At 48.4% G+C, this 13,712-nt stretch overlaps 1 protein-coding gene across 1 annotated transcript in view; it reads right to left on the bottom strand.

The window, feature by feature from the left end:
* Positions 1-1,180: 1,180 nt before the first annotated feature.
* LOC144732108 (uncharacterized) overlaps positions 1,181-13,712 on the bottom strand; it is a 365,998-nt gene continuing 353,466 nt past the window's right edge. Inside the window, exon 11 of the mRNA XM_078613382.1 lies at positions 1,181-1,344. Coding sequence (XP_078469508.1) covers positions 1,259-1,344 — 86 coding nt within the window. The 3' untranslated portion in view covers positions 1,181-1,258. The remainder of the gene's footprint in view (positions 1,345-13,712) is intronic.

Here is a 13,712-nt window from a genome sequence, read left to right as displayed (position 1 = left end):
AAAGCGCAGCCTAACTCGTAAGTATTTTCATTTAATTAACTTACAGCAATAAGAATGTATATTATATCTCGAAGCAAACAGTTTGTAAGCTACGAATGAAATTAACCGCACTAAACATTTTCAAGTGTTCCGTTACATCTATTTTCAGTCCACCTTGTGAAATAGGTCGACTCCATATTTTGGCCAATTATCACCACATCCACTCAGATCACTTAATTGGGATAAACCAAAGAGGCGTCATTAAAAAGCGGGCTCCCGCCTGCAGCATCTAGCTAATTGTGCGGGCTAGAGTGGGGTTAAATTACGCAGAGCCTGCTAATGTAAAATCTCCCATTCATTTGTATCCGCTCAACCCAAACGCATTTTACATTAAGCCATGCGTGCTGCGCTAATATGAGCGGATTACAAAGCAAAGGGGGGACGAGGTGGGGCGGGGGGCAGGGCACGCGGCGGCATCTGACGATGGGGGGGGGGGGGGGGCACTGTTCCAGCTCTATCCCCCCACGGTTTACGAATTCAAACGGTCGCCCCGCTCACGACCGCGGCTTTGGCAGCCGCGACTGGGGCCCGGTGGCTCTCCGTCCGTGCCGGGGCACGGGCCCCGGTCGCGCGCCGCCCTCCGCACCCCGGTGCGGCTCCGCGTCGTCGCGGCCGGCGCCCGCCGACGGCACCGCGTGCTGGCCCCACGCGCCGCCCGGCGCTCCGGGGGCGGCCGGGAAAGCCCCGCCGTCCTCCTGCGTGCCGGGCGGCCGCGGGGGCGGCCCGCGCTCGCCCGCGAACGCCGCCGGGCGGTGCGTCTGCCGACCGGGGATCGCGGCGGCCGGTGCGGCGGGGTGACCGGGGAGGGCCGCCACGACCCCGGGCGGGACCCCGGGCGGGTCCCACGCGAGCGGCGCGCGCGGCCTCGGCCGGACGGCCACGGACGGCGCGGCGGCGGCGTCGGGGGGGTCTCCGCGTCGGAGCCGCTCGTCCCCGGAGACGAACGGCGCCCGGGGTTCGTCGAGGGGCGGCGGTCCGGGGGGAGCCTGCGTTTGCCCGTGGCCCCGGTGGCCGTGCTGAGGCCAGGGCGGCCGGCACGCGCGGTGCTGCGCGACCGTGAAGCGGCCCGAGGGGCGGCCGGCGACGGGGGGCGCGTCGCGAACGCCGTCGCCCTCGTCGATGCGCAGCTTGGCGCTGAGGAGGGCGCTCAGCTCGTCCTCGCGGCAAGCGGCCTCTCGGGCGCCCTCGGCGGCGCGGGGGGGGGGCGGCACCGTTGGCGTCACTGGGGTCCCCGGTGAGCACCGGCCTTTGGGGATTTCCAGCCGCGCTGCTCCCCTGGGCACTGGGAGGAGGCGATGGTTTGAGCTGCGGGGCGTCCATGTGCGTGCGTGCAGGGAAGTTTGTGAGTAGTCAGAAACAAAAAGAGAGAAAACAGAATACATGAGTTGGACACACACAAGACGAGATCACCTTTTATCACGAAATGTGGCCGTGCGAATGGTGTCACGGGATCTTCAAAGTCGACTGTAAAGCAGACGGCGCGAATTTGTACGGTTAATACGCCCGCGGTGTTAATCAGCGCGGCCGCTGGATTCGAACCACGAACCTGTGCAACAACAATCGGTGGACGTGCTCCCACTGGGCCGTGTCGCAGCCCGTGCCGTTACGATAACCTGTCACGATTCCATTTCAACATTGACCCTTTCCCGTAACACGTTCGCGTGTCTGTTTTATTAAACGTAATCAGAATCAGACTCTTTATTCATCCTGGAGGAATCCGATGAGCTATGAAGCTCTTCTTCACAGAAAGTGACAACAACAAACAGTACAAAAACATGATCAGAGTACAAAGTATTGGAAAGTTAAGCAAACCGCCAAAAAAAAAATAACAACGTAATTCTCGTATAGGAGACCCAGACCACACCTTTGCCTTGCACTTTCCCACAACGAGAGTGGAGAAAGAGCGAAACAAAACAGCGGACGATAAACGCGACGCAACGGAACATCGTGAGTTACCGCCGAAACCAGAAAAAAAAGATGCAGACGTGGGGACACACCGGTCTCAATTCGGGACGATGAACATTGCACGTCATCCCGGCTCCTGCTTATCTGATGAAAGCGCAACAGAGGGAAAACAAACCAGGCCCTAAGAGAAAGCAAGCACGTAAATCTTACAATGCCAACGCAGCGAACGGCACCGGAGTAAAAAAAAAACTAATTATTTTTTATCCCCTTTCATCAGCATCCGCAAATCATATTTACAAAGTGAGGACGGAAACGGAGCACGCAGGTCCCCGCTTGCGTGTAAGCAACGTCCCCGGGCGCTGGCCAAGACGGCAGCGGTGGCGCCCTTCCACGCCCCTCCGCGCTTGAATAACTATCTCGAGTTTGTACGTCGTGAAAATAATCAGTCGTTTTTTTCTTTTGCTTTCGTTACTTTTCTTCACGTGGACCTCCGACCTCCCTGCCGACGGGTCCTGGGCTGCCGTGGTTGTGGCAGCGCTGCTGGGCTCAATAGTGGCCTTACCGGCCGAAATGATTAAGTCCCAGTCGATGAGTCTATGCGTAACTCTATTAGTCTCCGTGCAATTTTACGAGTCTCTACGGGTCTCCGTGTAACTCTTTGTAAACGCGACGTCCGGTAACTCTCTCTCTACTGCCGACAAAACCGGGCTGCGGTCGCCGCCCTTGTAAAAGAGCTGTTTAACTCAATGGGGCCTTACCAGCTGCAATAATGAAGCCTAAGTCGGGGGATAAAATTGGTCGGGGAGGCACAAAGCGTATCGAAAGCCCTCCCCAAACACCGTGGTTCGAGGTGCAATCACGCCAGCCCCCGGGATTACTGCGCCGGCCGCATGCGTTGGCGCGTCGATTCCGCCACGGGGAGATAACTCCCCCGGTTTTAATCCCGGAAAGCGGCTGGAAGTAAGAAATAAGTTGTGCACACGGAAGAACACAAACTGATGATGATGACGATGCGGGCAGTGACGAGAAGGAAACTGTGCACTATTTGGACACGCGTGTAGTATGGACAACGGCAGGGTGATTAAAAAACAACATGTTTGAGAATTTAATATTCTTACAACAATAAACATCCTTGACTCAAGACCATCCAAAGTAAGTAAATATTCACTTTTCTCAAGCGCTTTGGGGTCATTTTGGGTTGAAGAGAGGTCCCAGGACCAGTGACGTTTGCCATGGATGTGATTCAAACGTTGTTCACTGTGTTCATGGCGCAGTACGCTAACCACTTGCATCAATACACCCTCTCACTTAAATAGCATTGATGAGAGCAATCTGTTTAAACCAAAAGCATAATATCATTTATGTTTATACTTGGATCATCATGATGGTCATTACCTTTCTCGATTTACTTTTGTCGATCTAAAGCATCATTAGGCGGTAAGTTAATTTGCAGATGTTAGGGTATATCTCACATTGCATCATTGTTATATATCCATAAGACTGCAACCAAAAATCAAATGTTGTGAGTATGGTAGATTATATTTATGGGTTGTCCGGAAACCATGACAAGTTCATCATTTACAGGCATCATTACCATTCCATCAGCTACATGCATGAAAGCATCATGGAAGAGAGAGAGAAAACCGCTCTTTGAACAAAAAATAAAATCTGAAAAAATACATCGCATACTCATCGCTGGAGCAGGTACAAATAAATAAATTGCCACCACCATAATTTCCCCAGCTGCTTTAAAAAAAAAAAACATAAAGAGAGTCAGTGAAAGTTATCCTTTAAAACGTTCCCCTGGGGGAGATGTTTTAAACGAAGGCTTAAAATACGTAAAAAAAATATGCTAAAACGAGACCAACGTTCGGCCGCTCGCTCACTGCCCCGTCTGCTCGATCGCCGTCTGTGACACCCCCGTTACTGACAAGCGCCAGGCTCGTGAAGATCCCAGAGGAAGGGGTCTCATGGAGATTCCGCGGCATAAACATGAAACGGCGAAGAGAATGATGGGATGAAGGAGCTTAGTGGTCGAGCCTTTCGGATGCGCTTCTGCGGCCGTCTGGAATGTTCCTTCCTTTTGATATTAGTACGTCACTGGGAGCTAAGCACTTTGAAATCGACACTGAAAACTAATTTCTGTAGAACTGTTTTTTGTGTTTGGTTTGCTGTCCTTCCCCCGCAACTCCGATTAGCGCGGATTTGCTACGTACGGTGCGAAAGAAGTTCAACACACATACATAACTTCAATCACACGCTCATGAATCCAGTTTCATCTCAGGTTTACAAACACATCTCCACGGTGTGCCAGGTGTGTGTTGTTTAGGAGTTGAATGTAGAATCCCGAGTGAAATGACGTGACTGTCGTAGATAGCGTGTGAAGGATGAGCGTCACTCTGCGGTACACCTCAAAGTGGTTGGTTTCTCAACGGTAAGACCCCGTGACGTAAATGTGATGCAAAATTATTTCGGAACTGCTTTTTGACTTCAGTTTCTTGTCCTTTCCCCGCACCTCCGATTAGCACGTTTGGCTACATACGGCGCGAAAGAAGTTCAACGTACAGTAAAACCTTGGATTGCGAGCATAATTCGTTCGGGAAACGTGTTTGTAATCCAAAGCACTCGTATATCAGTTGTGATCACGTGACGCTCGGCAGACAAAGCGTAAACACGTACTACTCGTATTGCAAGACCTCGCTCGTTTATCAAATTAATATTTACTTACATTTTTTGCTCATCTTGCAAAGTAGTCACAGACCAAGTTACTCACAATCCAAGGTTTTACTGTACGTACATGAGTAGTGGTCTGAAAGCGATTGAACGCTGTGCGACTGTGACGATAAAGTCCGATGTAAAGGGAGCTTTGTGCGGGGAGGTTTCTCCGGTTGGCTCCGATGGGTGGGTGGGGGTGGTAGAGCGGTGTCAGAGATGCGTAGCCGCCAATGCTGACATGAGGAGGTTTGATGAATCTGGGATTTGGGCCACCCGTGATTAAGCGAAGCCCTTCAAGTGTAGCGAGAGCTGATGGGCGCAGCCCGGTCTCGAGTGACCGCGTTTAACAAATTACATTAAATTTTGACGCAACTCCGGTTGACGTGAAAATGGATGTATGGCGTCGTACATTGTGCTCTCTAATAGCAGTTACAATGTACGCGATGTGACATTTAGTTGTTCACCTTGGAAGATGCCAGCTCTTGAGATATTAACATTTTGATCTGATTAGCATGACGAATACTCTTTGCAGGGCATATAAAAAGTGTGGTCCGATTGTGGAGTGAAGAAAGTAGTTCTGTCACATCATATTTTGGTAGCAATATCTGTAACGGGTTGGTAACAGGGTGGTGCACTGCTGGCTGCAAGAGTTCCAAAATGAAAAATATTTTTTCTCATGACATGATTTTTTTCGATTTAAAGCTTTCGTGACTGCAGGGATTCATATTCTTGGTTCTTTCGGTAAAGTCACGTAGAAGAGAAATAATAAAATATTTTTTATTTAATTAAATTTATATACATTTTATTTTATTTCTACATATGTGACTCTACCGAAAAAAACAATGAGTAGGATGGGGATGGTTTAATTATATTTGTATGTGTTTGGGTGGATTTGTTTACCTTTCTTGTACTTTGCACAACTATCGTGTCTTTGGTTTGTTTGGTTTTGTGACGCTCTTACCCGCCCCTACTGGACATCTGTGAAAAAAAGCTTGATAGCCCATAGGATTCCTCCTGCAGTATAAATAAATATTATGATTCTGAATGACTGGGTGGCAGTTTCATCACTAACAAATGAAATGTGCGTTCTCGTGTCTCCTGACTGCGATGGGGGACGGAAGAATCCATGAGAAGGGAGCCGGATGCCAGCGGGTGGACGGGTCGACCAAACGGAATGCTCCGGCAAGTGGACAGGAGTTGTGAAAGAAGTCAGGATGTAGGTTGAACTTCTTTCGCACCGTGCGTAGCCAACTGCGTTAATCGAAGGCATGGGGGAATGACAACGAACTAAACACAAGAAGCAGTTTTAAAGAAATGAGTTTTAAATCTAGATGATTTAAAAGTGCATAGCTCCAGTGGCTTCCCAATATTGGAAGAGCGTTCCAGACGGTCGCAGAAGGACATCCGAAAGCATTCGATGCAGCGACCGTCTTTGTTCGACGGCTAGCAAAAAGCTGCTGCAAGTCAGAATACATTTTTATTTATACTGCCCTTACAGGGGGTGGGGGAGCGGGGAGAAGATTCCGGCCTTCGTGGCTCTCACACGGGAGTTCGTATCTCCACGCAAATCAGTGGCCCTGAAACAGCGCGGTCCAAAGGAGGGCATTTGATAGGTTCCATCAAAGGACACAACAATCACATGCATCACAGCGATTCGGCGCAGCGTGCTCTCGACACTGATACGGCACTTCAAAATGTCCATCCTTTTCCCTCTGTCCAGAGACACCTTGGGTTTATTGACACAAAAGCTCTCTGCCCCCCCACCCAATCCCCTTCCTCCAGGGTCCCGCCCCCAAACCACCCGATTTTCTCGAGGCACTCTACGCGATGGCCGTGCTGCGGGGCGATGGTCCGCGCCGTGGAATTGCAAACCAGAGGTCCAAGAAGGTTCGATCCCACCCCCTGGCGCAAGAGTCAGTTGCAACAAACTGCTTTTGCAAGTTTCTCCATTCCCCACGCCCCCCTCCTCACCTCCACCCCCACCACCTCGGTCCACCCGGCAGCGTCAACGGGTGGCAACCACCGTGACAGCAATCGGGGGCGGGGCGTGGGTGGGGCAAAGCGTGGGTACGCCCCCACCTGTCCCACGTTGTCTGGCCAGTAATGGAAGAGGAGGCACGAAAAACGCCCTACCTCTGGAAAGGCTCTCTTTGACCTTTGACCTTGCTCAAGCCAAGCCCCACTTTTGCCCGTTGGCATTTGCGGGGCTGCACCTTTACCCTCCCCCCCCGTGCAGAGGACGGAGGGGGGGGGACACCCCCGACCGGCAGATATACCCCGGCGAAGGGTTAATTAAAGATGTACGGCTTGTCACAAAATCTCTAAGCCCTACTCACAGCGACGTAAATCACTGAATGTTATCACTACCACCGTGCGAAATTGCTTTCGCCCCCCCCTTTCCTCCTTCTTTCCTCATTTTTACGCCAAGATTGTCTGAATAAAGCGAGTGAAAGTGGCCCCGAGGCAAAAAGGTTTCTTTTCTATTTTTTTTTCAAACAAAATTTGACCTTCAAAACCACTTTAGTGGTGCTCCTGGGGTGAATGGGTTTAGCAAACACGCACGGATTTCTCGCTCACCCAGTCCAGCGCTAAAATAATGACTTCTGAGCAGAATTCTCAAGCCCATGAACTCCCATGCAAAGCCGAAAAAAGTGGCTGGCTGTATTTCTAAAACAAAATAAGGAATTATAATTCAATGGCGTAATGTACACGAGCCATTACGATTCACAAATTAAAATCAGAACAAGTTTGAAGTTGTAACTTGCGGATTAGCGAGGGGGAAAGAGCAAGAAAAAATTAGTTTTGCAAAGCATGTCCTGTACTTTTCCCCCCAAGAAATGGCCAAATGTAGAGACGTTTAAATCAGTGATGCGAATGTGTAAAAACGAACGGCTTAACTTTCAATTCACACGAAATATTTGAGGGTGGATTTGAGAAAAATGAATCTTCCACACACCATTCTCTGAACACAGAGACAAAATTACATTTCGCCCGGGAATTATTTCTGAACATTTTTTTTTATATATTTGCCAGCTGTGTGCATTGTGCAGCAAGAAACGATGAAGGCATATCAGCCAACATTTTGTCCAATTCGAATTTTTTATCCCAGCGCGCGCATGCGCGTGTCACATTTTTGTGTGTTGTTCTATTCCATTAGCCTACTCCAAAGCGATTAAACCGGGGGCTGGGGGGGGATTTGTTGAGACATTCGCTCCTAAAAAGGGTTGACGTCAAAATGCAGCTTTCAGTGCCCCTCACATTAACTAAACGAGCACCCTGAACGTAGGATTTAAAAAAAACATTAAATACACTCGTTGCGATATGCTCATTTGGAACTGTGCAAAAATACACAAATGTGATGATCAGTAAGCACAGTAAGAAACTGTTATCGGTGTTCAATTTAAATGAGGTATTTTAGAACGTTTCTCTAGTTTTTAAGTCTACTGCTTACAGCAATTCATTTGCTGTTACTAATTTACTATGCTTCTTAAAACATTTTTTTTTATCACCAAGTCAGCCCTTGAAAATAATCATCTGAAAAAAATAATGCCCTTGAGCTTATCCAGAATCCAAGAGGCCCTTTCCCCAGCAGCGGTGTCAGGAGAAAATTGCAGGGCTGCACCGCATGACCTTGTATTTAACAACTATTTTTTTCCCAGGAAGGTCCTGCATTGAAATGTTTCGGTCAATTTCAGGTACCAAGAAGAAAGAATAAATCGATGCATACGAGGGGGTAATGTTCAAAGCTCAACACGGATTGATTCAACGATCCATTGAGGTTATGCGCCATCTTTATAGCCACTTCGCAGCCAAGGCTAGCTTCAGTGGTAAGTGATATCCGAATCAACTTCTCTGATCTGGACAGACAGACGTGGTCAAACAACCTCCATGACCAACACGGCATGGAGATGACACTCATCCAGCAGTGGATTGACAAAGAGCTGTATATTATTGGTTATTATTTTATAATTGTACTTTTGCAATGATCGGTTTGTGTTTACAGGGGAAGAGGCAAAACAATCAATGCAGTAAATTCGATTTGAAAAAATATAAACATTTTACAATATTTAATCTGCGTTAGAGGTCTGTCTGAATATAATGACACATTACGGTACTAACAGCGTTACTATTCAAGGACAAAATAATTAAGCAAACTAAAATTAGCATTCACGATCCTGTGAATTAATCTGTTTGATATAAAAGTAATATATTTCTAGAAGCCGAAACAGTAAGATATTTAATGTAATTCTAGACATTTACTAATGTAAATATCCACACACGTTTTAAACTCTCTTTACTGTGCACAAAGACAAAGATCCCGTATAATCGTAACAGACTGTGGGGGCAAGTGCTGTTAGTGAGCACCTCTGAAGGCCGGCACGGCACACGAGGGTGTGGGTGGCCAGCACCACGCCTGGCCACCTTTGTCTCCCTAGTAGTAATGTTTACACACCGCACCAGGTACTTATTTGAGGCTGAGTTGATCGACGGGAGCGCCAAGACCAGTTCAGGTAATCGTCACTGGTGTTGGCCAGTGAGCGGGAATCATACTCGGGTTGCCAGCTTCGAAGCATGGGGCGCTCACCGCTACACTACCGCTCCCTAACCGCTATGTTACCGCGCACGCACACATATGCACACTATGAATTCGGCGTTGTAATTCCATGGCCAGCCAAGGAGATATTTTCCTAACCAAGAGGATCTCAGTGCTGTGTGGATATCAAGATATCGGGCTCAGGACAAATGTTAAGCGATAACTCTGCAAGCTTCGGTGGTTCCTTTGGCCCCCGCGCAGGGTCACCGAGATACGATACATCGTACGATGCAACAGCCGCGATAATCGTTGAGAAAAATACCGTCCCATCGAGGTTATCATTGGTCACTGTCTCTTCGCTGCTGTATCCCCTTCACACAATATTTCTAAAATTCTAAATATGCCTATGCGAGTTGTACGTGAAAAGCAAAGAGCTAATTCAATCAGTGCTCTGTTCATGATTTTTCTCGTGTAATTGACGGATGGTGTGGTGGTGATGGCATCATTTGTTTGGTGAGGCACTGATGACGACTTCACCAATACAGCCACGCGTGCTCTGGTGGAACAAGCCAGACTACTGCCCTCCGCCACCACCCTGGATGCCGTGGAACGGTAGATTGTGAATTTTCTCAAACGCCATACGAGAGAAGATGAAGCGTGTGTTGTGGAAGTCCGTTTGATGAGTAACTATATGTTGCATGAATATTACAAAGCGCTTGCGGATTGCAAAGTCGCAATGATGAAAAAGACTCTGGGCGGCCAGCTTATGTTGAGTGACCTCCAGCGAATTGACATTTGAGTAATCTTCATAGTTCCTGGCAGTACAGCCGAGCACAAAATCACACGAATAAAACACCTCACTGCGATTACAAAGTCATGGCCAACTGATATGCTGATACTTGTCCTAACGCGATTTCAACGATATCGTATCGTGAATAAAATATACAGTGGGCACTCGTATCACGTGGCAAAGTGAACGTTTGGTGCCTTTAATGACCCCGAGTGGCGAGCAAAGGTAAACCTCGTGCACTGGCATTCGTCACTGCCGATGCGAGGCAGGGATTTAATAATACACGTGCATATTTTGGGATGGGTGACTGGCATTTGTTCAGAGTTTTGGTTTATTGCTCATCTTGAACTCGAGTTATAGGTGGAGCAATAAGCATATTTAAATTACAATGAAACCGATAATGGGGTGGATAGGAGTCACAGTGGTTAACGGACTGCGCCGTGAACCCCGGCTGTGGCCAGGTCGCTTCTGAAAAAGAGCGATATAGCTGGGTGGGGCTTACCTGGTAAAAATTAAAAATTGTTGAAATTTTCGAGTTTCATAGTTTAGTTATGTCCAAGTCCAGAAGCAGGATGACCGTTAAACGTAAGTAGCCATGGCCAGAGTACGTCACACGTAGTGATGATGGCCAATCGTCAAGAAGAATGAGAGGGGCAGTGTGAGTGTACGCCCAACAATGAGATGGAGCGATAAGATCCGCTGGCACTCTGCGCAGGTCCTCGGTGAATCGACGCAGGATCGCGTTAGATGGCGGTGGCTTGGGAAGGAAGGCCTTCATCCAGCAGTGGATTTACTGTGGCTGCTGATGCATCCCGCAACACGTGGGATTACTGGTATCGTTATTCACGAACTTGCTCTCCGCAATTTCCCGAATTGCATCTGGAACTCTACACGACTGCATCGAGACAGAGAGAGAGAAAAAGCGATGAGGTAAAGGGATGGGAAAGAATGTGATGCGAGAAAGTGATGACGATGATGCTACAGCACAGCATCATAATTTAATTTAAGCTCATTTATAAACTATTATTTAATACTTTAATTAGTATTAATTTGTTTTTACTCTGTGTTTATTATAACCATTTTTCGTGTTATTATAATTTCCATGTATTAAATAGCTTATTTATGCACGTCTTCAGGGTAATTCACAACAACAACAAAAATCCACGAAATTTGCTGTTAACGAGCGCCTCCGGAACGTATCTCGCGAACAACGAGAGGAATGACGTCAGTCACGTTCACAGCGCAGTCCCCCAATGGGACAGAGATGAACGCAGCCGCGGGCCTGGGGGGGGGGGTGGGGGGAGGAGGGGGGCAATACGGTTTGTCTGGGCCCCAAGCCTCCCTTGGCCCTGAGCACACACTCCCTTCGTCCGGCAATGGGGCGAGAGCAGGGATGCACGCGGGCATCGCCGGCAAACGGAGTGGCACCATCACGAAAATTACTTTTGCCCGGGCGCAGAAGCCTCCGTTCATCATCCCCCCCCCCCCCCCCCCCGCTGACTTGGCCATATCCTCCACTTAGCTGCAACCGAAGTTGGCGACGCCGCACTAATGAGCTCGACGCAGGCAACAATTGGATCGTATGAACGCATTACCGCAAAAGGTTACGCGAGCCACGCAGACGGTGGCGGCGGCGGCAGCCTCCGAGACACGAACGCATCTCGGAGGCACGCTCGCTCACACGACAGGCACGCGCGCACGCACGCCGCTCACCCGACCGTGCGATCGTTACTCATCATGTCACGACGATTCGTTTATTCGCTCATCGGCTGTCCAAACTGGGGGGGAGGGGGGGAGGGGGCGTCCAAAATGTGACCCCGCGAACCCCGTTTAATCCGTGTCCGGTGGCGTCGCTCAAAGCCTGCCATGGAAGAGCAAGAAAAAAAATGACACGCCGTGAACTTTTGAATTGAAATAATAAAGTCATTAATTATTTCACACACGGGAGAAACGTGCGAGCTAATTAAGTGAACCGTCTCGGCGAGAATGGAGAATCTCTGCGCTTACGCGACGCGGAGGGGGCAGAGGTCAGCGCCAGGAAGGGAGGGAGGGAAGATTGCATCATTTGTAAGTATTGCAGAGACATGCCTTCGTTCTAGCTTCTTGGGGCGCCGCGGTGGCAAGATGTTAACTAGCTCGCCCGGTATACAGGAGGTCGTGGGTTCGATCCTGACCCCGACGTCTGGATATTTGGAGTTTGCTCGTCTCTCTCCCCACGTTCGCGTGGATTTTTTTCCGGGTCCTCCGGTTTTCCCCTCAACATTTAGAATGAATGTGCGTTTAGAGCATTTGGCTGCTATAAATTTCAACACGATGGCAAGCCACTACGTGGAGCTATCATTTGTGGCCTGGTCGCTTCTGAAAAAGAGCTATGTAGCTCAGCGGACCTAGTAAATAGTATCTACTGCACCTCTTCTAATTACATTTGTGTAACATATTTCTCTAATTATGTCTCTCGCTGAAGAATGTATATCCTGTCTCCCATATCTATTCGATCTCCGCCCTGTCTTTTTTATCTCTCTTCAGCGTAAACATTATCTCGTCTACTTAACACATCTCCCGTCTCAATCTGAATACATCGGTCTCCTAAGCACTCTCATATCTAGATTTGAAGCTTTCGTGACTGCAAGGATTCATACTCTTAGGTTTCTTCTGTAAAGTCACGTAGGTAAAAAATAAAATTAAAATTAATACAAGTTTTACTAGCTGTGACGGTCCCACCTGATGACGGAGACTTGTGTTGCCTCCGAAACGTCGTGATTTATTATTTTATTTCTATTATAACTTTTATTAATTTAAATTTTTACCTACGTGACTTTACCGAAGAAACCTAAGAGTATACTCTCATATCTATATCACAACAACAACAATCTCTGCACATTTTGTGTCTAGTTTGTCCTTCCCCCGCACCTCCGATTATCACGCTTGGCCTACGTGTGGTGAGAAAGAAGTTCAACGTACGTACATGCGCACAATTGGTGCCCTCAATTTAAAACCATTCAGACATCCCTCGCCCCAAGTAGCACAACACAGTGGCACTCAAGCGGCATCATGACCACGCTCGCTTCCCCCGGGAAAGCCTCACCGAGTCTCAAGACTCTTTCTCAGGAGGGTCCTGCTGCTGTGTAACGCCGATTGAGTATCTTCTTGGTTCTTTCGAAAAAGTCACGTAGAATGGAAATAATAAAATAATAAAAATAAAACATAATAAAATAATTCTCACGACGTTTCGGCCACAACGCAAGCAGCCGTCCTCAGGTGAAGAACAGGTCTGTCAGAAAGACAGCGTCTGAATGAACACCACCAGGCTTGGCAGCGTATATTTAAGCTGGGTTGGAGGGGGAAGAGCGCCTTGATATAGGAATTTGTGGCCGAAACGTCGTGATAATTATTTTATTATGTTTTATTTTTATGATTTTATTATTTCCATTCTACGTGACTTTACCGAAAGAACCAAGAAGATGAATCCCTGCAGTCACGAAAGCTTTAAGCCGATTGAGTAATTTGCAGGTAATTTTTCAGCATTATGATGTTTATCCAATACCCGTTTAAGTTGTGTGTGTGCGTGCGTGTTTTATTTTGGCTGTTTGAGGAAAGCGGATAACCCGGAGGAAACCCACGTGGCACCACGGGGAGAAGGTACAAACTCCGCACAGATAGGCGCCCAAGGTCGGGAATCAAACCCAGGCCTTCCTTTTCTGCGAGGCACGAGTGTGAGCACTGCGCTGC

The sequence above is a fragment of the Lampetra planeri genome, chromosome 41 (assembly GCF_965212315.1).
Source record: "Lampetra planeri chromosome 41, kcLamPlan1.2.h2, whole genome shotgun sequence".
NCBI classification, from domain to species: Eukaryota; Metazoa; Chordata; class Hyperoartia; order Petromyzontiformes; family Petromyzontidae; genus Lampetra; species Lampetra planeri.
This window is presented reverse-complemented; position numbering and strand designations above follow the sequence as displayed.